This window comes from Lissotriton helveticus, chromosome 12 (assembly GCF_964261635.1).
Source record: "Lissotriton helveticus chromosome 12, aLisHel1.1, whole genome shotgun sequence".
Taxonomy (NCBI): Eukaryota; Metazoa; Chordata; class Amphibia; order Caudata; family Salamandridae; genus Lissotriton; species Lissotriton helveticus.
This window is the reverse complement of record NC_136073.1, coordinates 143,916,812-143,942,967: the sequence shown is the minus strand read 5'-3', so window position 1 is coordinate 143,942,967 and position 26,156 is coordinate 143,916,812. Positions and strand designations below refer to the sequence as shown.

Here is a 26,156-nt window from a genome sequence, read left to right as displayed (position 1 = left end):
GCTAGTGTCTGCATCAGCACACTAACAACATTAATTATGCATTTTACAGCTCCTCCAACCACTTTAATGTGTGGAAATGAGATGCAGATATAATTAAACAACAGCTCCTCCAACCACTTTAATGTGTGGAAATGAGATGCAGATATAATTAAACAACAGCATCCAGTGCTCTTCAGCGTACTCTATGCGCTGCCTCACGTAATTACCTGGTGGGTACCATTGACCCTACACAGGCACATCCGTCTTCAACCAGCAACCACCCAAAGTCATTTTAAGGCATGGGCAAAGTGGGCGCTCACCTAGGGCCCCAGCTTTTCAGGTGGCCACCTGATACAGCCAGCTATGGTATGCAGAGAGTATTGCTCTGATGATGTTGAATGAGTGATGTCACTGACCATGATGTAATATGTGAGGTCATTAGAAGTGCATTGCGGAGGAATAAGTTATAGTTACCTCAGGTAATTATAACTAAGTATGGGCAAATTTTGCGCATTTGTGGTGCGCAAATTTATGCAAATTGGCACAAAAATCCACGAGTTCGCAAAAAATCCGCGAACTCACGGATTTGCACAAATTACTGTTTCTACTGGCTAACAGTAAGTGGTAGCTTGTTGGGTAAATCTATAGTTCTTTTCCAACACTGCAGCTGCAAAAGGGCCAGAAGAGTTGTCTCCAGTGACCATGTGTGTGTTACTATGCCATCGCGCCGAAGGGTGCATGGTTCCCTTGGGTGAGCTGTCCATCATAGTGGGTAAAAAGCGGGAAGACGGTGCACACCTCTAGTGGGTGGGTGGGGCCAAATAATGGGGCTTCTATGCGAGTTCACATGCCTTTTGTCTGAATAAAAGTTCAGAGACCGATCAGAGCAGCAGATGAGGAGAAAAAAGCTCATGGACACAGGAACTGCACGGGGATTGCGCTCGTGAAAGTGAAGGATGCAAAGGCCTTTATCCAGCATCACAGCTAATTTTCGACTGTAGATATGGGGAGAAAGCACACCTGCCCAGCGCCGGGGTCCCTTGAGTGAGCTGTCCATCATAGTGGGTCAGGGCAGGAAAACACTGCACACCACTAGTGTGTGGGCGGGGCCAAAGAGCGGGGCTTCTATGCAAGTTCACATGCCTCTTGTGAGTATAAATGGTCAGAGATCGATCAGAGCAGATGAGGAGAAAGAATCCCCTGCTCACAGGAACTGCACGAGGATTGCCCTCGTGAAAGTAAAGGATGCAGAGGCCTCCATCAGGCAGCACAGCTACTTTTCGATGGTAGATACGGGGAGAAAGCACACCTGCCCAGTGCCGGGTTCCCTTGAGTGAGCTATCCATCATAGTGGGTCAGGGTGGGAAAACGGTGCACACCACTAGTGTCTGGGCGGGGCCAAAAAGCGGGGCTTCTATGCGAGTTCACATGCCTCTTGTGTGTATAAAAGGTCAGAGACCAATCAGAGCAGCAGATGAGGAGAAAGAAGCCCCTGGTCACAGGAACTGCACAGGGATTGCACTTGTGAAAGTCAAGGATGCAGAGGCCTCCATCAGGCATCACAGTTTCTGTTCGACGGTAGATGCGGGGAGAAAGCACACCTGCCCAGCGATGTGTCCATCATAGTAGGTCAGGGTGGGAAAACGATGGACACCACTAGTGTGTGGGTGGGGCCAAAGAGCGGGGCTTCTATGCAAGTTCACATGCCTCTTGTGTGTATAAAAGGTCAGAGACCGATAAGAACAGCACATGAGGAGAAAGAAGTCCCTGGTCACAGGAACTGCACGGAGATTGCACTGAAAGTGAAGGTTGCAAAGGCCTCTATCCAGCATCACAGCTCATGTTCGACGGTAGATATGGGGAGAAAGCACACCTGCCCTGCCTGGACAAAGCTCACAATTGTTTTTGGGCTAATGAATGCGTTACTGAATTTGAGCTTCAACTCGGGAACCTTCTTTATTTATATCTGTAAGTGCTTCCTGTTGAGGTTTAATTTTTGTGACAGGAGCATCGTGCCAGAATGAACCCTGCCCTTCATATTTATCCAAGAAGACGCCACCGGTTTGTGCGATACCTCTACTCAACTGCCCAAAATCCGCCCGTGAGAGGATTTGCACATTTTTCGGCAATTTCGCAAGATTCGCGGATCGCGAAATTGCCGAAAATCTGCAAAATCCGCGGGCGGAACGGATTTTGCGCCCACCCTTAATTATAACTGCTGAATTTCACTGGTGTTGTATGAGTGAAATGTGAACCTAGCTATAACTTCTCTGTAACCTTTGTTTTTTTTCGGTGAATTTCTAAGGTTTTTTTTAATTCTATTTCCTAATTATGACATCCCTGACAACTTTGCTTTTTAAGTGAATTTCTAAGTATTTTAAAATGTTATTTGTGACATCTCAAAGGACATCACTGATGACATCATCCAGTGATTGTGGGTTTCTGTAAACTTTAAATATGTTATATATATATATATATATGTGCATAGATGTGTGAGTGGGTGTTTCACTGGGTGTATGTGTTCAAGAGTGCATCTGTGAAGGGTTGTATGGGTGGGTCAGTGTGGGTATGGGTGTGTTTGTAAATAAATGGATGTCTCAGTGGTACATGTGTAAGTAACTGCATATGTGAAATGCAGTATATGAGAGTGTTGGAGTATATAAATAACTATATGTGAGAGTGATTTATTGTGAGAGTGGCTGTATGGATGAGTGTGTGCTTGTATTAGTTATCGTATAAGCGTGTAAGTATGTGTTAGCATATGTTTGAATAAGTGAGGTGGTGTGTGCATAACAGTAACTCTATGGATGAGTGGTGGTGTGTGAGTGTCTGTATAGATATGTGAGTGCATATGATAGTGCTGTATTGATGGTTGACTGCATGTATGAGTGACTGTATGGGTGAATGAGTGGCTGTGTGTGTAGACCTAAGAATTAGTGAGTGGGTATGTACTAACTGGTATTTGTGTGTCCAGGTTTTCACTGACCATGTCATGAATTATGTAATATGTGAAGTCATCAGCAGTGCATTGCGGGGGCATGAGTTATAGTTAGCTGAACTAACTATAAAGGCTGAATTTCTCTGTTTTTTATGTGTGGAATGTCCAACTAACTATAATGTCCCTAAAACCTGTGTTTTTTTCAGTGAATTTCAAAGGTTTTTAAATGCTAATTTCTAACTATAATATCCCTGAAACCTATGTTTTTTTCAGTGAATGTCAAAGGTTTTTTTAAATGCTAATTTCTAACTATAACGTCCCTGAAACCTGTGTTTTTTTCAGTGAATTTCAAAGGTTTTTTAAATTCTAATTTCTAACTATGCCTACAAAGGTAGGACATGTGCAGGAAGAGGAAAACAGGCGCAGACAGAAGCTAGACAAATGCAGAAAGAGGCAACAGAAGTCCAGAAAGACGAACAAAGGTACAGAAAGAAGCAAGAGATGTGCACAAAGAACCAACAGAGGAGAAAAAAAGGCCTTGTTGCAAAGTCATCCTGTGCCCCCAAATTTTTGCTGATGGGTACTGGTGGTAAATGACTCTGACTAACCAGGCCTGGAGCCAGTGATATGCTGAAAGATACTTAGAATACAGTGAAAACACCTACATACACTAGGGTACACTATGGGTTGGGGGTACACCCGTGATTGGCATGACCTCCCCTGTATGGCCCTAGTACATAACAGGGCAGTGGGATTCAAACTACCTCTAACTAAGAGGTGCAGAAGGATGCAAGAGAAGTGCAGAAAGAAGCAAGACAGGTGCTGAAAGAGGCAAGAGAGGTGGAGAAAAACACAAGTGAAGTGTAGAAAGAGGCAAGTGAGGTGCAGAAAGAAGTAAGAGCAGTACAGAAAGAGCCAACAGAGGTGTAAAAAGAGGCAAAAGGGGTGCACAAAGGGGTAGGAGAGGTGCACAAAGAGGCAAGAGAATTGCTGAAACAAGCAACAGAGGTATAGAAAGAAGGAAGAAAATTACAGAAAGAGGCAAGTGAGATGCAAAAATAGGCAGGAAAGGTACAGAAAGAGGGGAAACGGGTGCAGAAAGAGACAACAGGGGTTCAGAAAGAAGCAAATGAGGTACAGAAAGAAGCAAATGAGGTGCAGAAAGAGGCAATAGACATGCCGAGAGAGGCAAGAGAGGTGCAGAAAAAGGCAAGAAAAGTGTAGAAAGAAGCAGAAGAGGTACATAAAGAGACATCAGGGGTGCAGAAAGAAGCAAGACAGGTGCATAAAGAAGCATGGAAAGTGCAGAATGAAGCAAGATAAGTGTAGAAAGGAGCAAGTGAGGTACAGAAAAGGCTAACAGAGGTGCAAAAAGAGGCAAGAGAGGCACAGAAACAGGCAATAGAAGTGCACAAAGAGGCAAGAGAAGTGCTGAAAGAAGCAAAAGAGGTGTAGAAAGAAGCAAGAAAAGTTCAGAAAGAGGCACATGGGATACAAAAACAGGCAGGAAAGGTACAGAAAGAGGGAAGACAAGTGCAGAAAGAGACAAAAGGGGTTTAGAAAGGAGCAAATGAGGTGCAGAAAGAGGCAATAGATGTGCAGAAAGAGGGAAGAGAGGGGCAGAAAAGGCAAGAAAAGTACTGAAAGAGGCAAAAGAGGTACATAAAGAGACAACAGGGGTGCAGAAAGAAACATGGAAAGTGCAGAATGAAGCAACAGGGGTGTAGAAAGAGACAAGAGAAGTGCAGCAACAGGTAGGAGAAGTGCACAAAGAGGCAAGAGAATTGCTGAAAGAAGCAACAGAGGTGTAGAAAGAAGCAAGAAAAGTGCAGAAAGAGGCAAGTGAGCTGCAGAAACAGGCAGGAAAGGTACAGAAAAAGGGAAGACAAGTGCAGAAAGAAACAAAAGGGGTGCAGAAAGAAGCAAATGAGAAGCAAATGAGTCAGTGGTCAGTGCTTATAGTTATTTGTAACAGAGGAATTCTTATCCTTACTGAAATCTGGGGTGTGTTTGGGGATGTTGACATCATGGGAGCACGTTTTGCTGCTGGTTGGGTAACACATAGAACTACAAGTATATGAGGAGCACTGACGTCTACATATATAAGGGGTGCACTTGCATCTGTATGGAGACCTGTCACTGCGCTGCCCTCTGGGGACATCTGTTTGAGTTGCACTGCACGCTGTGCTAAATTTTCATTGGTTGGTCTTTACCTCAGCTCATCATCCAAATACTCAACATCCTCGTCACTTTCTGTTCCTGTACATTCTCCTGCTATTTCTTGTTAGATGATTTTCCAAAAGCACCCTTCATATTTTCACACCGGATCCTTTTCCTCTCATTACATGTTGCTACATGGTTCCAGATGTTTAACGACTTAAATTGTGTGGGTTTGTGTTTCATCTGTACATTCTTTTCCTTGTATTCTCGAGTCTCTTTATGTGAAAGGTGCAGTGCAACTGGAAGTGATTATCCCAGTCTCTGTGTATTTATGTCATTGTTTGAGCCGCATGCACATATATAACCCTTTCTGTTTCTGTGTGCTCATCTATCTAGAGAGTGAACCTTTGGGAGGCAACATCTTTCTTGCAATTAACCATCACATGCTTTATAGAAAGATTCTCCATATATTTTCACTCATATCGTAAACACTAGGTTCCACCAATCCACACACAAACTTCTTTTCAACAATTAATTAATTACATGGACTTAATGTTTCAATTAATCCCAGTGCAAAGGTTGACTATTCGCAGTGCAGTTCAACACTAATGGACGTATACTAGCACAACATCTGAAGGCGTAACAGTACAGCGTATCTTCAATAGAAAAGCTTAAATGATCCGGCATTGTCTGCTTCACCTAAATGAAAAAGAAAATTAGTTTAAAGATGCAGATTATGCTTTTTATGGCACCCGCAATCACACAGGAGACAATTCTCAAACTGGAGGAACTTACCTCGAACCTGTGCACCAGAGAATAAACTAACACAGATCCAGGTTAGTGCACGTGCACACACAGGTTTTTATGCTCCTATCCTGTCTGTAGTACTTCACAGCACACACCCCAACTTTTAGAAGACAATTAAGCTAGATCTCAAGATCAGACTTCAACAAATTTAACAATTTAAACCACAGCTTTATATTACAATTGCATTAACCTCAGCAAGCATAAGCAAAATCATACAGGGCTAGCCGTCTTTGTCGCATCTCGAATGGTGTTGAATGGAAAAAAACTCACAATGACCAAACACTGTACAAGTGCACAAAACAAAGCTGTGTATGTGTACTCAAATTCAGACCAATTCATGACACCACGCTCCCAGAACTACAAGTCCCAACTTGAATCACATTGATTTATGTTCACTCAGACTCTAGCGCACGTGCTGTGCCTTTTCCTAGTGATACATAGTGCTTCTGGAACCCTCAGACAACTGCTATCACTCCACACTGCCTTCCATAATTGAGAATGCAGATAGGTTCAAGGGTCAATTTTAGTCTAGGTGTGTGACTGATGGACCAGGAGCAGTGTGAATTCCATGATGGATTTTGGGGCTTCTACTTTTAAGCGTTCTAAATGACAATTTCACTAGGGACATGTAGAACTCATTTGATTCTACAAGAATGACAGCCAGGGATGGCTTAAACCTTAAAAGTTTATTTTTGGATTATAGTCTTACAGAATTCAATTTATATAGTTGATAGGATTTTAAAAGCACAGTTAAAAAACAGAATCAAGGAACTCAGCAAATTTCAGGTCAGTAAAATACATGTGTAGAATGAGAGCAATTTGACATGGATTCGACTCCTAAGGTCCATATAAAAAAGCGGCCTAAGACATCCAAAAAGACCTCACTTTTATAGGGTTCTGAACAATGGATGTCACACATTCAATGCAGTTGTATGCTGTTGCCACAAAATAGACCAATCAGAGCTAAACAGAGTGAAACAGTTGCAAGTCAATACATTTAAAAAATCTCTGATTCTACAACAACGATCCGCTCACGGATGCCACCTACACTAAAACAAATATTGCTACAGTTTATATGATTCGACTAAGGCCGCTAGGTGGGACCTTCAACATGCGCAACTTTGTTGAAATTGCATTTTAATATTCTTGTGGAGGCCATTATCTTGCTTGTGAAAACACATTCAAACATTCTACTGGGACATAAAAATACACATTTGAATATGTGATACAGAACTTTTGCAGCAACCATTCAAAAAATGGTGGAGTATGAGGCCTACAGTTGCTATGTAAGTGAGACCTTCTTTTAACCAACATGCCTAGCAGTCAAATTATACAACCTGTTTTCTTTTATGTTTGGATAACTCATCAATCCTTTTTAAACTCTTAGACAACTGTCCCTCATCCAGGTCCTGCTGTTATAAATTGTCTAGAACTAGGTCTAAGATTACAGCTTAGAATTAAGTCAAAGCTTTCACTTAATTTCCACTTTAATAGACAGTCCTATTAGCTTTAACTCTTTGATATTATCGGTGTTAAATAACATTTCAGTGCTCAAACAGAGCAAATCACCCATACAGCCACTCAGTGCTATTCTAACATTATAAGAGCATCTAATGACCTATGTAAAAAGCTAGAACACAATTAGAGAATAAATTATGACTCTGACTCCAAACATAAATGCATATAGGGCTGTTCTCCGTTTCAGATTGATACGTTCCTACATTTCTTATTGTTCTCATTCTTTGGGAATGGGACAGTGGCATCACAGCAGAAGTAGACTGATCTTCTGTCTCCTGTGACCCAGATTCATGACCAGCTTCTCAATATAAACACCTTCTTCAAGGCAGGCTATCCAGATTTTCATACCCTCTGTAAAAAGTGGAACAGTAAGATAAGAAAACTCTAGTGTCTGTTTTGGCTCCTGATCACACTGCCCTAGCTCCTAACCCTGACCCATCTGTGGTCGCAAAGGGAGAGGAATGCAATATAGAATTGCCCTTTAGGAGATCGCTTGTATGGTAAGGGTCTTGTGGGCAGGGGGTCAACATACGTGTCCCACTCACTGAGTTACTTTAGACTTCACTTGTACCATACTATACCATACCTCACCATACAGGATGTCAACATGCCATCTCATATTGCACAGAACTGCATGCCCCTATAACACCCTAAACAGAACATGGCGCCCTACTTCACTGCAACATTTAACTCTATACCACACTACACCCAACTTGACATCCCTCCACAGCACATACATAGCACACCATCCTACTTAACTGCACACTGCATCACAATATATACTGTATCACCATACCATACACATAACACCATCATTTAACTAATTATGAATTGTCGAGAATGCCAGCCCAGTACATTGCACCTTAAAAGACCTCTTGACAAACTGTTTCAGATCAAAATGATAGGTCATGTATTCCATAAAATACTATAAAAGGCCACTCCACAATACGCCTGGATGGGCCATCACTGGCAGGATGGGAGAGAGGAGCTGGGCACAGCCCTACTTACATTTGAATAGGTGTGTCCTTCTGCCAAACAACGGACTGCATACCCCCTGTAGTCAATCTGAAACCAAGACAGGAAAGGCAAGATGCCTGGGGACTTCAAAGGGAGGTTCTAGAAGTTTTACCCCATCCAGTTCCAAAGTAAGGGCACTAGGTATAAATATTGGACCTCAGCCTTCGCCTCTTCAGTACACCTTTGAACCCGTGGACACTCTGCCAGGAAGGACAGTCACTCTGCTGGACCACTCCTCTGGAGGACTGGTGACCTGCTGCTCTCTTGCCTGGGTAAGGTCATGACGTACATCTCTTGAGCCCAGAGTGACTCCAAGGGCTAGTTACCTGGCTTCCTGATCAGAAGCCTCCGTGACACATCTGGCTTCCAACAACATTAAACCCAGCACCTGTGCTTTGCTATCTGAGTCTTGCCCTCACAAGTGGCGCCACCCCAGCCGTGGACCCTTGTAAATGGGCCTGCAGGTTCTCCTGTAAAGTCCAGCTGTGGTTCCCACTGGGATAGACGTAAAGCCCCTCGAAGCCTCGCCACACAGCTGCCAGCTCCATTGGAACAGATGCAAAGCTCTGTCGGCGCAACCAGGTATCCACAGTTGGCTGCTTTATCCTTTTTCATGCTATTTTCACTAAACAAATTTAAATTGCATATCTCCAGTTATACTCCTTGGATTTTTGTTCTTTCTGGTCTTGTTTATTTATTAGACTCTTTTTACACTTGGTGTGGGATCATGTTTGTGTGGTATTTTTCACTTTATTACTGTATGAAGTGTTGCACAAATACTTTACATATTGCTTCTGAGTGAAGCCTGACTGCTGGGCGCCAAGCTACTCAGGGGTTTAGCACAGGTTAATTTAGGGTTAGCTGGTGCCTCACCATGACAAGGATTATTTTTGCTGTTTGACCAAGGCTCACACCCCAGTCAACCAACAGCCCAATTTCCTATGCCACACAACATCCCTACATCTGACTATACCCTTCGCTCTCACACAGATACTTTCTTTTAATGTCTTGGTTACTTATGATTGTTCATTGAATAAATAATTGTGACACAAATGGCAGCTATTTTGCTATGCCTATAAGGCAGGGTTCTAGAACACTTTTCCCGACTGAAGTATTCATTGACACTTTTCTCCTATCTTTTCTCTATCCTTCTACCTCTACTAGGTGGAAAGTGTACCACAAAGCCTTTCCAAGATGCATTGATGTGGATACCGTCAAGGAACTAGACTTGAATGTTAAATACTCCGTTACCAAATCATTGAATTTTGCCCTCACACAGAAAACGTCGTAAGTATTGAGTGACATGGCATTCTGAACAAATATACGTTGTTGCTTCAAAGGGAGCTATACTCTCTATAGCAATATGACTCTTAATAAGACAGTAAGAGTGGCCTCTTGCAATTAAAATCATGAATGACTCAAGTAAGGTTTTTCTTTAGAATTTCAAGATCTTTTACTGTAGCTGGTACTGTGGACTGTACATTGTTCACAAAGCATGTTTCCTGCTTAAGAACCATAGTACGAATGGGCAGCCATTTTTGTTAAACACAATTTCGTTTCGTTTTGTTTCATAAACTTTTATTCGATTGCCATTTGTTTTTGCAACCATAAAAAGTACAAACATCTAAAAAACATTTTTAGCATTTTTTTAAAACGATGTTTACAAAATAGAGACTGTCGTAATTGATATAAAATTATAACTACTCATAATTGCGTCGATACATAATACATGATTTCAAAAAATTTACAATGTACTTTGCAATAAAGCTTGACTCCAGAGATTGCAGGGACAGATATGCAGGTTTACACGATCTAAGACCTGCTAGTTTGAGAACAGGCAAAATCCAGACCTTTCTGGGAAAGGAATAGAATTTACAAAAAAATAAAACGTGCCTTGTTGATTGGGTTGAAAGATCGTCACAGGGACAGGGGGTAAGTGTATGAGACCAGTCTTGAGTATTAGGGAAAGTAACTAACCTGAAAAAAAGATTAAAACGGAACCTAGTAAGGAGATACTTTTCATAGTTATTTAAATAAAAAGACAAATATGGTTGGATACCCAGGTGGGCCTGGACAGCGGTAATCTGAGAATTGGATGGTTTCATCAGTTCGGTGGTGCTGCGTAGAGCTCTAAGATGACTCAGGCCCAGTTTTTTTAGCTCTTTTCTTGAAATGTCACCCATTGAGGGAGGGTCTTGAAAGTAATTGCAGCGATCCATATCTCGACTAAAATTTCTTATGTATACTAGCCAGGATATTTTTTCCCAGTTATCCAGAGGAACGCAATCCATGATCAGGGATCGTGTTAGATGGCATTCTTCGTTGGTCCAGATGCGGTGCCATAGAAGCATGGGATAACATCGTATTGTGTCCGCAATATAATCCATGCCTAGTTCAGCCAATGAGGCATAGATTGGGGCACTGGATGGTAAGGACAACAGGTATTTGGCGAACCCATTTTCTACTAATTGTAGAGGGTTGATTGAACCATAACCCCAAACACCTGCACCATACGTAGCCACACTGTGGCATTTGGCATAGTATATTTTAAGAAGTTCCGGAGGAGCTGGTTTTCCCAGTTTCCTAGAAAAGGAGACTAGGGCTGATGTAGTTCTCTGGAAAAGCAATTTTTTACTTGCGACCAGCTGTCGCCAACTCAGGGTTTCATCCACCAAAATTCCAAGGTAAGGATAAGCGCTAGTTCGATCCAGCTTAGTTTTGTTCACAAAGATGGTTTTAGGATTTTTTAGTCTCTGGCCAAAATGCATTACAAAAGTCTTTTTGATGTTAACTTTAAGGCCCAAGGAATCCATATAGGAACAATATTTGTTAAGTTGTACTTGCAACTGGGTCAGAGTCCTGGCAAAAATAACAGAGTCATCAGCATATAGAAGGGTTGGTATGGGACGATGGTTGATTTGTGGGAGGTCCTGGCTCCCCTCTAGTAGCGCTGCCTCCAACCCATTAGTATACAGGTTGAACAAGAAGGGAGCCAGTACACAGCCCTGTCTTACCCCCTGACGGATTTGGATGTGGGGGGTAAGTTCGCCATTAATCCCGTACCGTACTCTCGCCGTTGCATTCGAGTACAATTCGCGCAGGAATATAATAAGTTCAGAGTCAACGCCCATTTCCTCAAGCAGGGACCAGAGTTTGCAATGCTGTACACAGTCGAACGCTGCACTTAGGTCAACATAGACTACGAATAGGTGACCCTTTTTGGCATTTACATATTTTCCAGTCAGAAGAACAAGGTTCAAAGTCTGTTCCACGGTCCCAAGACCAGCTTGGAACCCATATTGGAGGTCAGTTATAATTTTCTTAGATACTGCCCATTCTTGGAGACGCACCAATAGTAATCTACCTACTACCTTTCCAATTGAGTCCAGAAGGGAGATGGGTTTGTAGCAGACCGGATCGTTTCGGTCTCCCTTTTTAAAGGTAGGTAGGAGAATTGATGATGACCATGAATCAATAAGGCCAACTGTTGTTACTGCTGTCAGGACTTGGGTGAGGAGTGGAGACCAAAGCTCGATGTTATGGGTAAAGATGTCTACCGGCACCCCGTCCGGTCCGGGGGCCTTACCTGATTTGGAGGCCTTCAGAGCTCTAACTACTTCGCCTAGCTCGAAGCAGATATTTATTGGGTGCGTCTTGGATACTGACATTATTACAGAAAGAGGGTCCTCCTCTGTTGGATTTGGTTGGGGACCCCCAAAAATTCCCGTGAAATGGGCAACCCATTCTTCTGCAGTCACTGCAACGTCAAGATGTTGGGCAGATGAGGGGTCTGACAAAAAAGGAGATTTTACCACTCGCCAAAAATGACCGCTATCCCGCGATCGACAGCTTTCATGAAGTTGGAGCCATAAATTCTCCTTAATTTCCTTTATGCGTTTTGCCCTTTCATCCTTATAAAGTTTTCTCAACCTAGCAATCTCAGGGAGATTCCTAGGAGTTGTCCGTAGGGCTATCTTGAGATTTGAGAGTGCTTTGCGGCATCCAGGGTTGAACCACCTCTCCGTCGGTGGTTTGCGTGGATTTGTGCGCGTTAGTTCCTCTTTTATTGTTCTCAGGATCTTATCAAAGCTACTAAGAATTAACTCAGGCGAGGAGCTAGGATCTAGGCAGTTGTTAACGGAGAAATTAGCTTTTTTGAGGACCTGCGCTGTCAATGCATTGGGATCGATTTTTTCCCACTTTACTGAGAAACCGTTCACCTTATCCATTTTCAGGGTTTCTTGCGTTAAGAGGCTTCTTGTATTTGTATTTAAAGAGACAGTTTTTGGCGGTATTAAAATTTGGTTTGAAAAAGGGTCGCTGCTAATGTCTGTCCCAATAGAAACTTTTTTCAGTTGGCCCCTTAGATTCTGTGAGCATAGAATAAAGTCGATAGTGCTTGATAGACCCCGACCGTGAAATGTTGGAGCAAAATCCAGTTGTGGTTGTACTAGCCGGTTTGCGTAGTCCAACTCTAGGGAAAAAATGCTCTCATTAAAAAGGGAGCCATTTGTAGAGTGAGTGAAATGGGCCAAGGGGCTATCAAATTCGTCGATCAATCCACAGTTCTCATTTCCATTTTTAAAATTGGGGCAGATTGGAATGTTGAAATCACCTCCCCAAAAGATGTACACATTATGAGATGTTGACTTGTTCAGTTGGAGCTTTAGGTGAGTGCTGATTTCGTTAACCATCCGTGGACAGTCTAATTGCGAAGGATTGTTATACAAGTTAATCAAAAAATAAACAAAACTGTTGTTAAGAGAGATTCGTAAAATTTGATAGAAGGCGTCCTCTTTTAGAGTTGTGATTGTTGTCAGAGGAAGAGTATTTGTTACATAGATCGCTAATCCTCCCTTAGGTCTGCCGAACATACCCTGGGTAGCTAAGATGGTAAAGGTTTTGTAGCCCGCCAAATGGACAGGGGCAGTTGACCAGGTCTCTTGGAAGCAGATTACATGGTTCTCTGTGATTTTGTCCACCCATGATTGAGAGTTTATTTTGGAACGGAGTCCTGCGATATTCCAGAATAGAAAGGATAGTTGTAGGTTCTTTGCTGTAGAATTGTTACATGTTAGAAGATGGTCTGGAACAACTAAATTTGTTTTACCCGTGTCATTTGTTTGCAAAATACTAGGTAGCGGATCAGAGAGAATTATGGGTTCGTCTTCTGCTATTTGTGTTAAGATATAGGGGGAACAGTGGGAAGGAAGGGTTTGACTGCTAGTGCAAGAGGTGATAGTGGGGTTAGGATTTATTGATGGGCTATCAAAAGAGCTCTCACAAGGTATCTCTAGACCTTCAGATGGTGATATGATCCTCTCTACCTGGTTGATGGTATATGGACTGGCTAGCGGTCAATCAACCATTTCCAGACAATCAAATCTGTTTCTTGTAGGTATACCTTGCCATCCTGGCATGGGGACTTGTTCTCTGATTGGAGGCCAATTCCGCGTTTCCCACTCTCTGTTGGTATTTCTGTGGGAACGCCATGGTTCCTCAAAGGTCCAAGCCCTCTCTAAAGGTTGTTTCCAGTTTTGGGTCATCATGTACTGGTTATTATATGTTGGGGGATAGAAAAAGGAGAGACGATAAGCGTCTATCCCTCCACTCTTAGCTAGTGTTGGCCAGGAACAAATATGGTCTACTGTGGCTGGATCTTCGCAGTTGACTATTATACAATCTCCCTGGATGGTTTTTAGTTCTGGCCCTACCCACGGGACTCTGCGAGCAGTGGAAATTCTGCTGGTGTAAGCAGATTGTGTTGGTCTGTTAATATTAAGCCACTGTAAAACCTTGTTTTGTAGGGACCAAGATGGTTCTTTGGCAGAATCCGGAAGCTCAGGGACACCCGTAAGAATAACAGTATAGGGGGATGCTTCGCGCGGAAGGTGGAACGGGCGTCTTTGCCTACGCCCCTTTTTCCCATCACCAAATATGTTTGGCAAAGGATGCTGTGGAACTAATGGTGGGATCGGCGTCTGTGTTGCAGGAAGAGCATCCTTTATGGGAGGTAGGTGAGTAGGGCAGGGTTGGGGGGGAGTAGGCTGAGTGGGAGTAGAAATACACTCAGTCTTATCCTTGTTCACAGCCACCTCTCTCAGAGTTAAGGGAGCAGAGGTTTGTTGTTTCTTAGGGGTTGTTTGAATAACGTGAGATGTTAGTGGTTTTGGCACGTTAGTTCCATAGGTTTTATGAACCCCTTGGTTACCGGTAGCTAAAGGTGTAATATTAGTAGTAGTAATCCCTGGAATTTGTTGCCCCTCTCTTGGTGGAATTAAAGGTTTTTGTGTTAATTTAGCTAACTGCTTTTCAATGATCATTATACTACGTTTGAGGGGTTGGAGATGGTGCTTAAGTATTTCCCTAAAACTAGCCAACAGTTGGTTATTTTCGCTACTTAGGCTGCGAGCTTTCCCTCCTGTAGTCGGGATGGGTAAATTTACAGATGGGTCTGTGAGGATAATGGATTGAGTATTAGTATCATTTGGGGGTTCAGATGGTTTTGGAAGAAGTGCTCTGTCAGTGCAGGTTATTACAGCTTTGGATGGTATAAGATTTACTATAATCTTATCTTTACCTTGCTTTGGGACAGCGCCCTCTATTTCTCCGATTTGCTGGATTTGGGTGGCCAGATCCTGAGAATGCAATAATTGTAAGTCAGGGGTGTTTTCCAGATCACAAACGGATTCGATATCAGAGGTGAGATTAGAAACAGAAAGGTCGATAGATTTCGGTATTGAGTGGATATCTACCTGGACATTTGGCTGAGGTTGTGATAATAATGTGGTCTTAGGAGGTGCTAGGGGGGGTTTTAATGGAGTTTGGGCGGAGGCTAAAGAGCCCAAAGATGACCTTCTTGCTGCTGCAAGTTCGTGCGATACCCTTCGTTCAAGTAAGGATATACTTAGGTTGATAGTATCGTTTGTTCTGGAAATAAATTGATCGATTGGCCCAGTAACCAGGGCATTTGCCATAGCAGTCTTGCTTCTACTCCCCCTGGTCATAGTGATTAAAGGGTTAAATGATAGTTTTTGTTCGAGTTGATAATCTTGTGAATGAAGGTCAGTTCTCAGAGTAGGAATAATGCGCTAGTGTGTGTTGGAGATCGCCTTACCGAATACACAGGCCAAGGGGGGTGGCCCAGCCCAGCCTTTCACAGTCTAGAACGGGCTAAAACAGGCCCGCCCTTGGCCCGGGCTTTGCCCGGGCTGCGCCCCGCGCGCGTCCCGCGATGCGCGTTGCTGGACCTGTTTATATTTAGGAGGGGGTGTGGCACTGGGAGGGGGCGTGGCTCGGCCGGGAAGAGGAACCAGCTGTTGGTGATTTCAGGAATGCTGGTCCTCGCAGTCCCGGTCGCCGCGCCTCTCGCCTCCTCTGCGGCCAGAAAGATGATATTCTCTCCTCAAGGGTCCAGAAGAAAGCAGGGGGCTTGAAGCGCTACTCCTGTAGCGAAGGGCAGAGACAAATGTTCAGAAACCTCTAGCGAGCGGCTCCCGCGGAGCGGGGGCCGCGAGAGGTAAATAGCACTCAGGGAGGAGGCGTGGCACTGGGAGGGGGCGCGGCTCGGCCGGGAAGAGGAACCAGCTGTTGGTGATTTCAGGAATGCTGGTCCTCGCAGTCCCGGTCGCCGCGCCTCTCGCCTCCTCTGCGGCCAGAAAGATGATATTTTCTCCTCAAGGGTCCAGAAGAAAGCAGGGGGCTTGAAGCGCTACTCCTGTAGCGAAGGGCAGAGACAAATGTTCAGAAACCTCTAGCGAGCACAATTTAAGATGAACCATGTCTTGCATCCACTCCATATGGAATGAAGTGTGAGCAAAAGAACATTCGGTCTTACTTCTGATCTCATTTGGTCATTATAAGTCTAAGATGCCCTTTAGTGTTCGTCATCTAAGCGTTCATAGTAATTGCGTGTGCATGTTACGCACAAGCATTGTATCTACATGCTCACTGTCTCCTTGAATTGACAGAAATACCTAAGAGATGATGGTGTTAAATCAAGTAATTTAACTTTATATACTCCAAATGAATCTTGAAATCTTCCTCTGCTATTCTTAAAGTCACACCTGAGCGTACTGCCCAACCACCAAAAAGTGGGTGGTACACAGCAATGCTCACAGACACACAGCTAGTGAGTTATGAGAGGATGGCAAGCACTCATTTTCAAAGGTGGTCATATTCAGGCAACAGAACTTGGCAAACACTACAAGTTGACCTACTTTGCTTGCCAACAGTTTGGCATAACAACCAACGTAAAAACACCACCATGGCCATCTCCTATTCATATATTAGTTTTGACTCTTAAGGACAAAGGCCTGATTGATTAGGCAGACTTTGCCTTTCTTTCTTAGCACTAACACAGTTGTTTGTGGCTCATGATTTCACTGAACTGAACTGTATTTATGTCCACCTGTTCCATGCAATCAGTAATTGTTTCAGTGAAAACATTGTTTGCTACTTCTGAGTCGTCTTCTAACCCACTGCCCCAACCCAATAGTTTTTGTGATGACACTTTGTCTTAGAAATAGTCTCACATTAGAAAATGTTTCACATTAGAACAGACATATTTCATATATTATTATTTCTCCTGTATGGTAGCATAAAAGAGGATGTAGACTAACAACTAGAGCGGTCAATCTCGAAACTTCGGAGCTGTCACAATCCCCAAATGTTCAAAATAGCGACAGCATTCATGGTTGACAAAAACTATCTTTTGAAACATGACAAAAACCATGTTCAAATAAACTTTCCATTATGCATTATACTTATTATGATCTGATGGTTCTTAGTAAAGCCATCTTCTCTCATTCTCCTAGAACACTGGAAACCAAACTGAAAGGATTTTATGAACGTCAGGAATCCTGGAAATCACTTGAAGACCTCAAGAGGGTTTTTTGGACTCATAAAACGTCTACTTCAGGTAGGAAATTTCCTTTCAATAGGCAGTGTGTACATTGTGTGTCTAGCACGCTTTAAGCAATCTGATTTCTGAGGCTTGCAGGCATTCCAGCACTTTACAATTCAATTAGAATTTAAGGATTGCCAAGGATCTAACACCAGGATGTGGTTTTCATTATAAACAAGAGGATTTATTAATATTTATCTGGCTGGTGGGCTTGTTATCTATTCAGAATCTGCCTTTGTTGCCTCCATCTCCTGCTCGTAGGATACTTGAGTGTTTGATTGTAGATAGCAGAGTAAAGAGTGACCTTGGCCTTTGAAACCCTTAGGCACATCACTGTTTAATCTGGTTAACCACAGTGATTTATACAGCATAGGAACCCATTACATATGCAGATTTTAACACACAGAGCTTCATCTCACTGGAACTGAAAAAAAACATGATTAAAATTTGAGTACCTTAGTCGGGATGAACAGCAGGCCTACAGTATCTCTTAACCTCAGAAATAGCCTTAGAGGTTGTGCGAGTACAGGGCAGCAAGAAGCATCAGTGTTTGTGTGTGCTTGTGTGAATTATAATCTTTTATTTGCAGTTTATATAGCACTAAGTGGCACAGGAGCATTGGACTGCTTTAGATGAACACCAGCTACATCAGATTCAGTTTATTAGGCTTAGGGAGTTTAAATGATTTTCCTAGAATCACAGTATATTGAGCAGACACGGGGACTTGAACCTGCTTCCCAGTTCCAAACAAGGGTGGTTCCTCCATAAAGGTGGAGGAGCGTCACCCCACTGGTCAGCCAGACCGCTGACTTGACTGAGCCGATGCCAACAGTGTGGGGCGGGATCTGGCACAGCAGGGTGGAGTGGAAGGGGCAGTGGAAGTGGATCACTGAAACAATATCGATGACACAAACATAGTACTACCTAAGTATCAGTATCTACAAACAGGTAAGTACAAAAATATTGAATCAAAAATATTGTTGTAAAAAATATAGATAGTCAAAATATCAAATTTTTTAAAATACTTTAAAGTAATTGAAAATTAATGAAATAATAAATATAATTACTTAAATACTTAAATAACCGTAAATTTATTAAATAATTAATGTAAGTTAAAAAAAATACAAATTGATTTATTAATATTAATACATATATATATATATGAACGTAATATTAATAAAAAATATAAAATATTTTTACCGTAGGATAGCGGAAAGGGTAAAATGTACTATTTCCACTTCAGAGAGTGCAACAGTAGGGAAGTCGTTGGATAGTGTAGGGGAAAAAATTACAATTCCCACTCCAGAGAGTGCAACAGTAGGGAAAGCGTTGGATAGCATGGGGGTAAAAATTACTATTCCGACTCCAGAGAGTGCAACAGTAGGGAAGGCGTTGGATAGTGGGAGGGTAAACATTACTATTCCCACTCCAGTGAATGCAACAGTAGGGAAAGCGTTGGATAGCGTGAGGGGAAAACATTACTATTCTCACTCCATAGAGTGCAACAGTAGGGAAGGCGTTGGATAGTGGGAGGGTAAAAATTACTATTCCCACTCCAGTGAGTGCAACAGTAGGGAAAGCGTTGGATAGCGTAGGGGAAAAAATTACTATTCCCACTCCAGAGAGTGCAACAGTAGAGAAAGCGTAGGATAGCGTAGGGGTAGAAATTACTATTCCCAATCCAGTGAGTTCAACAGTAGGGAAAGTAAATACTTCAGAATTAATATTTATACCAATTAAAAATTAATTAAAAAGAATTACAAATTTACTATAATATAATAAATAATCAAATAAAAATATAAATAACAATTATTTAATAATAATCATTACCTATTAATACAAATTAATTACTAATTTACAATTAATAAATTAGCAAATGAAAAATATTTAAAAATTAATTAAAAATAAATACCAATAAATAAATTAAAAAATTTAATTAATAACAATTAAATTATTTCCCACCCTATTCCCCTATAAACCCACAACCCGCTACAGAAAATAAATTAATAGAATTAACATAATTATCAATTAATCGATTAATACAAATTAATTACCAATTAGAATTTAATTAATTACCAATTAAAAATTAATTAACAATTAATTCAAGATAAATGCCAATAAATACATTAAAACATTTAATCAATTATAATTAAATTACTTCCCACCCTATTCCCCTATAAACCCACAACCCGCTACAGAATTAAATTACGCAAAAATTAAATACCATAAAATTCATTACTTAAAATAAATTATAAAATAAATGTACACTTTTCACGCATATACTAACATAAAAAACACTTTAAAAAATTAGATATTATGAAAAAATCGATATATTTAACATCTATATTATATACTTCGATATTTTGACTTTCTATATTTATGTAAATCGATATTAACTTACTTACCTCAAATTCGATATTTTTGTTGTCTATATTCTGTCCATTCAATATTTTGTCCATTACATTCGATATTTTTGTTGTCTATATTCTGTCCATTCGATATTCTGTCCATTCTATATTTTTAACTTAATATTAATGTAATTCTATATTTTTCACTTGATATTTTTACTGTATACCAGTGGAAGTTTGTACGTCTTCGGCCGGCCAAACAGACATGTACACTTGAGTTTCACCAATCCTGCTGGGTTACACAGCCGGGTTGGAGAAATGTCACAGGCGCCTAGGCACTGTCTGAGTGGTAAACCACGCTGCTCAGACCAATCCTGGTGCTGCTCCCAAAGCATGAGTGCAGCACCAGGATTGGGTGCAGAGCCTGTTCCTCAGTGCATGCTGGGATTAGAGCAGAGCAAGAGAAGAGGACCGAGGCAGCTGAAGAGTACTCAGACAAGGTTTTTTATTTAATTATTATTCCCCCGTCCCACCCCCTGCTACAGTAGTGTGGCAGCCACCACTGGTTCCAAAGTCAGTAGCTCTGGTGGTAACGCCACCCCCTCTCTTCTTGGAAACGCAGTTGGGTGGTATCATCCATTGCTTCGCTCTGAAGCACACCATTGATATGCAGGACTCTATTCCTATGTCCACATTATTACTCACCAAAAGTTCTTTCCACAGATGCAGCTCACTGTACCATATTTTACAAGCTAGCCTCTCCCTCCTGTTGGAGGAAATCATGTAATCTGCACAGCTACGTATTCAGTGTACCAGGCTTGTGATTTACTCTTGTGAGTTTAAGCAAAAATATAGTGGCCATATTGGTTTGGGTTTAAGCCCATTTAATATTGTAGGGCTCAAGGTATGAATATGTATCTGCTGCAATCACTCATACTGTAAAACGATCAATTGATGTACAGATTGTTGAACAATGGCAAACAAACACCCCAGTACAGAGACCTGGGCCTAATCCATCAATTGTGTGCTCCCCATGCCATTCCCGTTTGAACCCAGCCATATGCAAATCAGTCTTTACCCTGCTCCCTGTGAGAACAGTCCAGCCCGAACTGCCAGGCCCTCCCTGGACTGGAAACCAAGCATCTTGAGACCGGTTTTTGTGTTTCACCCATCATCAGTCAAGCTGGCTTGACCCGAGTGACATGAAGAGCACAGGACCCAAGTCTGGGCTTACCCATCCCACCCCGCTGACAAATGCAAAAAGAACAGTTGATGGACAGAATGTTAAACAATGTCAAACATTTGCCCCAGTACAGAGATCTTGGCCTAAATCCATTGTTTTGTTTGCTCCCCAATCTTTGTGACTGGAGGTGAATGTTTGCATGGTTCAGAATTCCGTCCATCAATTGTTCCTTTTGCTTTCTTGAGGGCTGTGCTGCTTTCTCCAGCCACACCACTTATTCTACACACAACACCAAGGTGTGGTGAGCTTATGTGGTGGTCACAGAAGAGAACTCTGTTGTTTTATGTTCTCCACTCACCACTGCAAGCCTACGTAAAGCAAAAAAATGTAACTCACCCCACATAGTACCTAAAACACTAAGGGGTCGATTCCGATCCCGTAAAAAGCGCTCCGAATCGTCGTACGGAGCATTTTTTTCCGTACGAATCGTACCCGTAACCGCCCTCGTACGAACGACGTAGTACGATCCACACCCGATGCAGCTATCCGTACGAATCGTACCAGGGACCGTACGAATGAAATTCCCGTACAAATAGCCCTCGGAAGCCGCTGTACACGACGCTTATACGGTTCAAGGCTGCTTTTTACGACCCGGCAAGTACGATCCGTGTTGTGTACGCTCCGTACGACCCTTTTTCTACGGGAGCTGGAAACTGTCGTACAGTCAGAGTTTGCCCCGAAACAGGTACGGAAGGGCCCCCCCGGGTACGGCGCGTACACCCCATGATCGCAGGGGTACGCCGCGTACCCCTGCGATCATGGGGATACATGCCGTACACCCAGCGTACATGGGATACATGCCGTACCCCATGTACGCTGGGTGTACGGCACATACCCCCCATGATCGGAGGGGTACGGCGCGTACACACCATGATCGCAGGGGTATGGTGCGTATCCCTGCGATCATGGGGTGTACGCGCCATACGGTGTGTAGGTGATCATGCGCTTTTCCGTACGAATCGCCCTTACCTGACGTGGACCGTATGAATCGCGTCCGGGTAGCCCGGTCGGGATCGTAATCGTCCGGTCGTACGGCATCCGTAGGAGTCATACGGAAACGGCTCCGGATGCGAGTCGTACGGACGATGATTTTAACGGATCGGAATCGACCCCTAGGTGTCTGTGCTATTGGCTGATCCAGAATGTGAATGATATTGACAACAAAGTTAGTGACTGAACTGTGGTGACACTCTGCCGATGCCATGTATGCTGTCCTGTAATTGGATCCCAAATGTGAAAGAAAAGCTAGCAATGCACGATAGGAAACCTCATTACATTATTGTATTATGCTTTGTTTTTTCTATATTACAGGGTTCTGGAGAGAGAGGTACAGTGGTCTCTAAAGAATACTACAAATAACGTTTACATATTATTTTGTAAACAACCACAGCTCAATACATTTTAATAAAACAATACTTAGGTGAAGTACCACAGCCATTTTGCAGCATCGTGCTCCACATAGTATAAAATAGCTTGAATCTCAACATCAGGGAGGAGTTTTAAGCATCATCTAAAGATAGTTTGTTAGTCTTGGCAGTTGTCGTTTTAATCTATGGATTAACAAAGACTAAAAAGCACACAGCAGCAGACCACGGTCAAACACATTAAATCCCACAAGTTTCATGTATTTTCATGGGAGTGCAACTACTCCCGTCATCCGCGGCTGAGGGATGTCAATTAAAGAGAAAGTCAACACAAGAAGGAAGGTGCACTAGGGAACGAAACGCGTTGGCTGTGTGCAGATTTTAACCAAAACTACATTAATAAAGAGAAGACATTTGGATAACGCATGTCTCCTGACTGACTTCAATCAGAGTGCACCTTCCTTCTTGTGTGGTCGTTTTAATCTATTCCTGTCGTAAAACGTGTATGATGAAGCCGCAGTTTCAAAAGCAACCACATTGAAATGCAAAAAGGTGACAATTTTCAGTTGAGACTATGTTACAATTCAAAGAGGAAAGACAAAATGAATGTTTAGATGTCTACATTCCATGAACTATGTTCAATATCATAAGAAGTGTAAATATCTGCTCGTCTACTTGGTTTTGCATGACCTTAATTTGAGAAATCCTTTTACAAGACCCATCCATCTAGATTGTCAAGTGGAGAATACGTAGAGTGACTCAACTTGAGTTTTCAAATTAATTTTCTTCCTGAAAATGTAACACCACGCCCCCCAAAATATCTAGCGGTGGGACTAGCATTTTATTTCGAGAAATGTTTACAAACCTCTGGAAAATTGTTTTCCAGGGTTTTGGCCCATAGAAATATATGGATATGTTAAACATGAAGTGTTTTCAAACGACATTTTTCAAAATATTTATTTATAGAAATGTACAGTCATATAATGGATGCTGGAATTAAACCTTAACCATAGTACAACATCATGCATATGTAGTGGACTCTAGGCAGATGTTTCTGTGGATGGATTTATATATTGAAAGTTTTCAAAGAGACTAAAATGACTCCTTGATAATGCTGGTGAAAGTTGAATGCGATAGTGACAAGCACACTATGGAAATATTTAAGAGCACTGAGCTGGGAAGTGACATTCTTCTGTCTTGAAACCCTGGAACCTGTCGTGGATTCTGACTGTGCTAAATAATGGAATGTGTGCACTATATTAAACATCAAAGTAAGGGAAAATGCCCTGAAAGAATGTTTCATGTCCATCAATGTTTGCGTGGCGGTCCATAAAGTAAAAGAAGATGGTTTAGAAAGGTTTGGCTTTATTAACATTTCAAAAGTTAGGAATATCTGTCTCTTGGGGGGATGAAATTAAAATTTTATTTATAAAGCGCAGCAATCACCCGGGGGTATTTAGGCACTGAGCAGAAACTGAGAAGCTGACAAAATCCAGAAAAAGGCAGAATTATTTTGTAAAAAGCCTAGTTTTTAGATCTTGCCTAAACTCCAGTAAGTTTGTTTTGAATTTTAGTTCCGTTGGAAGAGAATTCCATAGTCTTGATGTGCATAAGAGGAAGCCTCTCCCACCCCAGTTGGCTTTTTTAAATCTGGGGAATACCCAGCTGGGATGTATCGATGAAAATGCTGTATACAGTAGTCTGGGCCAGCAGCATGTTGTGCCTTGACGGTAATACAGAGTGCATTGAACTGTATACGTTTATCAATGGGAAGCCAGTGTAGTTCAATGAGTGCTTGAGAAACAGATGTATGTTTTGGAATGCCCAGCAGAAGTCTAGCTGTGGCATTCTGTAGTGTTTGTAGCTTATGTAGAAAACATTTTGGAATGTTGATAAAAAGTGCACTGCCATAGTCTATTTTGGACGATATCAGTGTTGTGACCACCCCCTTCTGCAGGCTAGGTGGCATGAAAGATAATACTGTCCTTAAGGTTTTCAAATGAGGTTACACGAAAAAGTGATATGATTTATTTGTCCTTCAAAAGGAAACTTAGTATCAATAATCATGACAGGTAATGATCAATGAGAGGTACAGAGGAGGAGAGGAGAGGTACAGAGGAGGTGGGTTGCATGAAAATAAATGTCAGTGTATCAATGCTACTTTGTCGTGATTAGCTTAGAGTAATTGTATTTTAACCTGCTGAGCGTCCTGCTCTATGCTACCTAGTTTAAAGTTGTTTTTCATTCTTTCTTAGCACACTCTTGAGACTTTAATGGATAGCCTTATCTTTTACCTCATCTCACAGCATATGATATTCCACATGCTGTCTCGCAGAGAACCCCTCACCTCTCCCATTCTTCTCACTGCATGTGCATGTCTGAAGGACAGCTGCAATTCCGCTCTCAGCCCCTGACAACTGGTCTTCTCTGTCCCCATCTGTTCAGCTTTGGCACTTCTGATCTCTATCAATCTGTATTGCCCCTGGGTAGTCCCAATGTTTGGAGATGTATCCCCAAAGCAACCACTCTTGTATTCTCTCTGTTCAAGGCATTGTGCTTGTTTCTTTGGCCCTTCCATTACCTGCCTTCACTGACTCCTCACCACAGTGATAACACTCCCAGTCCTCTTTCCCAGACCATTCAAGTGATCCCCCATGGGAAGAGCCCTAGCTCCAAGAGCTGCTTGATCTGGGACTGAATGGCTGCTCTGACAATTCATCTCCTATCCCATGTGGTGCTCTCTCATCCTCTGTCCTAAGGCCAAGTCCTGTGGTCATTCCTTCCTTCCCACTCTTTGCCAGCTATGAACAAATGCTTCATCTGCTGGCATTCTTGCAACACGTTTTACAAGAGTCTTCAACTCTGTATCAATTAATCAATCACCCATGATTATATTCTGAATAAATATGAAATATGTTCTATAAAGTGCAAAAATGAAAAAGGAGAATGTGAATTGACTATCTAGGCACAACAGAACAAGGTTTAAACCTACATATCATACTAGAAAAGTACACAAAAGCAAAAAGGAAAGGCTATATGTTACCTGTGTTGGTTTAACAGCGGCGTACGCTTGTGTCATCCATGAGAAGCTCTGGTCAGTTTTAGAGGAGATGGGTGTTAGTGTTTTAATAGTTACTTTTTTGAGTACTCAGGGGCAAGGGCAAGAGTCCGATTTGGGAGAGGTGGTGAATGCACTAAGCACTTTAGCATCAGAAGAGGAGTAAGGCAAGGGTGCATTCTTGCCCCGTTCCTTTTTTCACTATATATAAACAAACAAGAATCTGTATTGATACAGGAGTGCAAGGATTTACCTGTAGTTGCAAATCGCCCTATTCCGGCACTCCTGTATGCGGACGATGCAGTCCTAATGGCCCGCACACCGCTGAGTCTCCAAAGGGTGGTAAATGTTTTTGTTAATTTTATGGCGAGCCTCGGCCTCATGGTAAATTGCTCCAAAATATTTACAATGAAATGTGGGATGGGACTAAAAAAGAAGACTAAGACCATTTTTATTAATTCAAAGGTCATAGAGTGTACTAAGACTTTTTATTACCTGGGGACTTTATTCGATCAATTAGGGATGTGGACACTGGCGATTAAAGCTAGAAGGTTGCAATTGGTCAAACCGATTATGGCCTTGTTAAATTGCTGTAAAAAAACTAGGAAGACGCGCACCTGCAGAAATGTTACCAACATATAGGGCAAAATGTGTATCCATTGCTACGTACGGAGCCGGAATTTGGGGTTTTGTAGAGATTAACGGCCTACAGCTTGCAGAAAATAAGTTTCTAAGGTCCCTCCTGGCAGTCCCAGACAGCAATTCAACCTACATATGCCACAAAGTACTTGGGGTACCATATTTAGAGGACATTATCAA

The 26,156-nt window shown here is 42.2% G+C and overlaps 1 protein-coding gene across 2 annotated transcripts in view; it reads left to right on the top strand.

Moving 5' to 3' along the window:
- Positions 1 to 26,156, top strand: part of LOC144798489 (hydroperoxide isomerase ALOXE3-like) — a 228,390-nt gene that overhangs the window by 135,646 nt on the left and 66,588 nt on the right. For both annotated transcript variants that reach the window (XM_078669390.1, XM_078669391.1), the window contains exons 4-5: positions 9,584 to 9,706; positions 17,236 to 17,339. In XM_078669390.1, the coding sequence (XP_078525516.1) occupies positions 9,584 to 9,706; positions 17,236 to 17,339 (227 nt within the window). The remainder of the gene's footprint in view (positions 1 to 9,583; positions 9,707 to 17,235; positions 17,340 to 26,156) is intronic.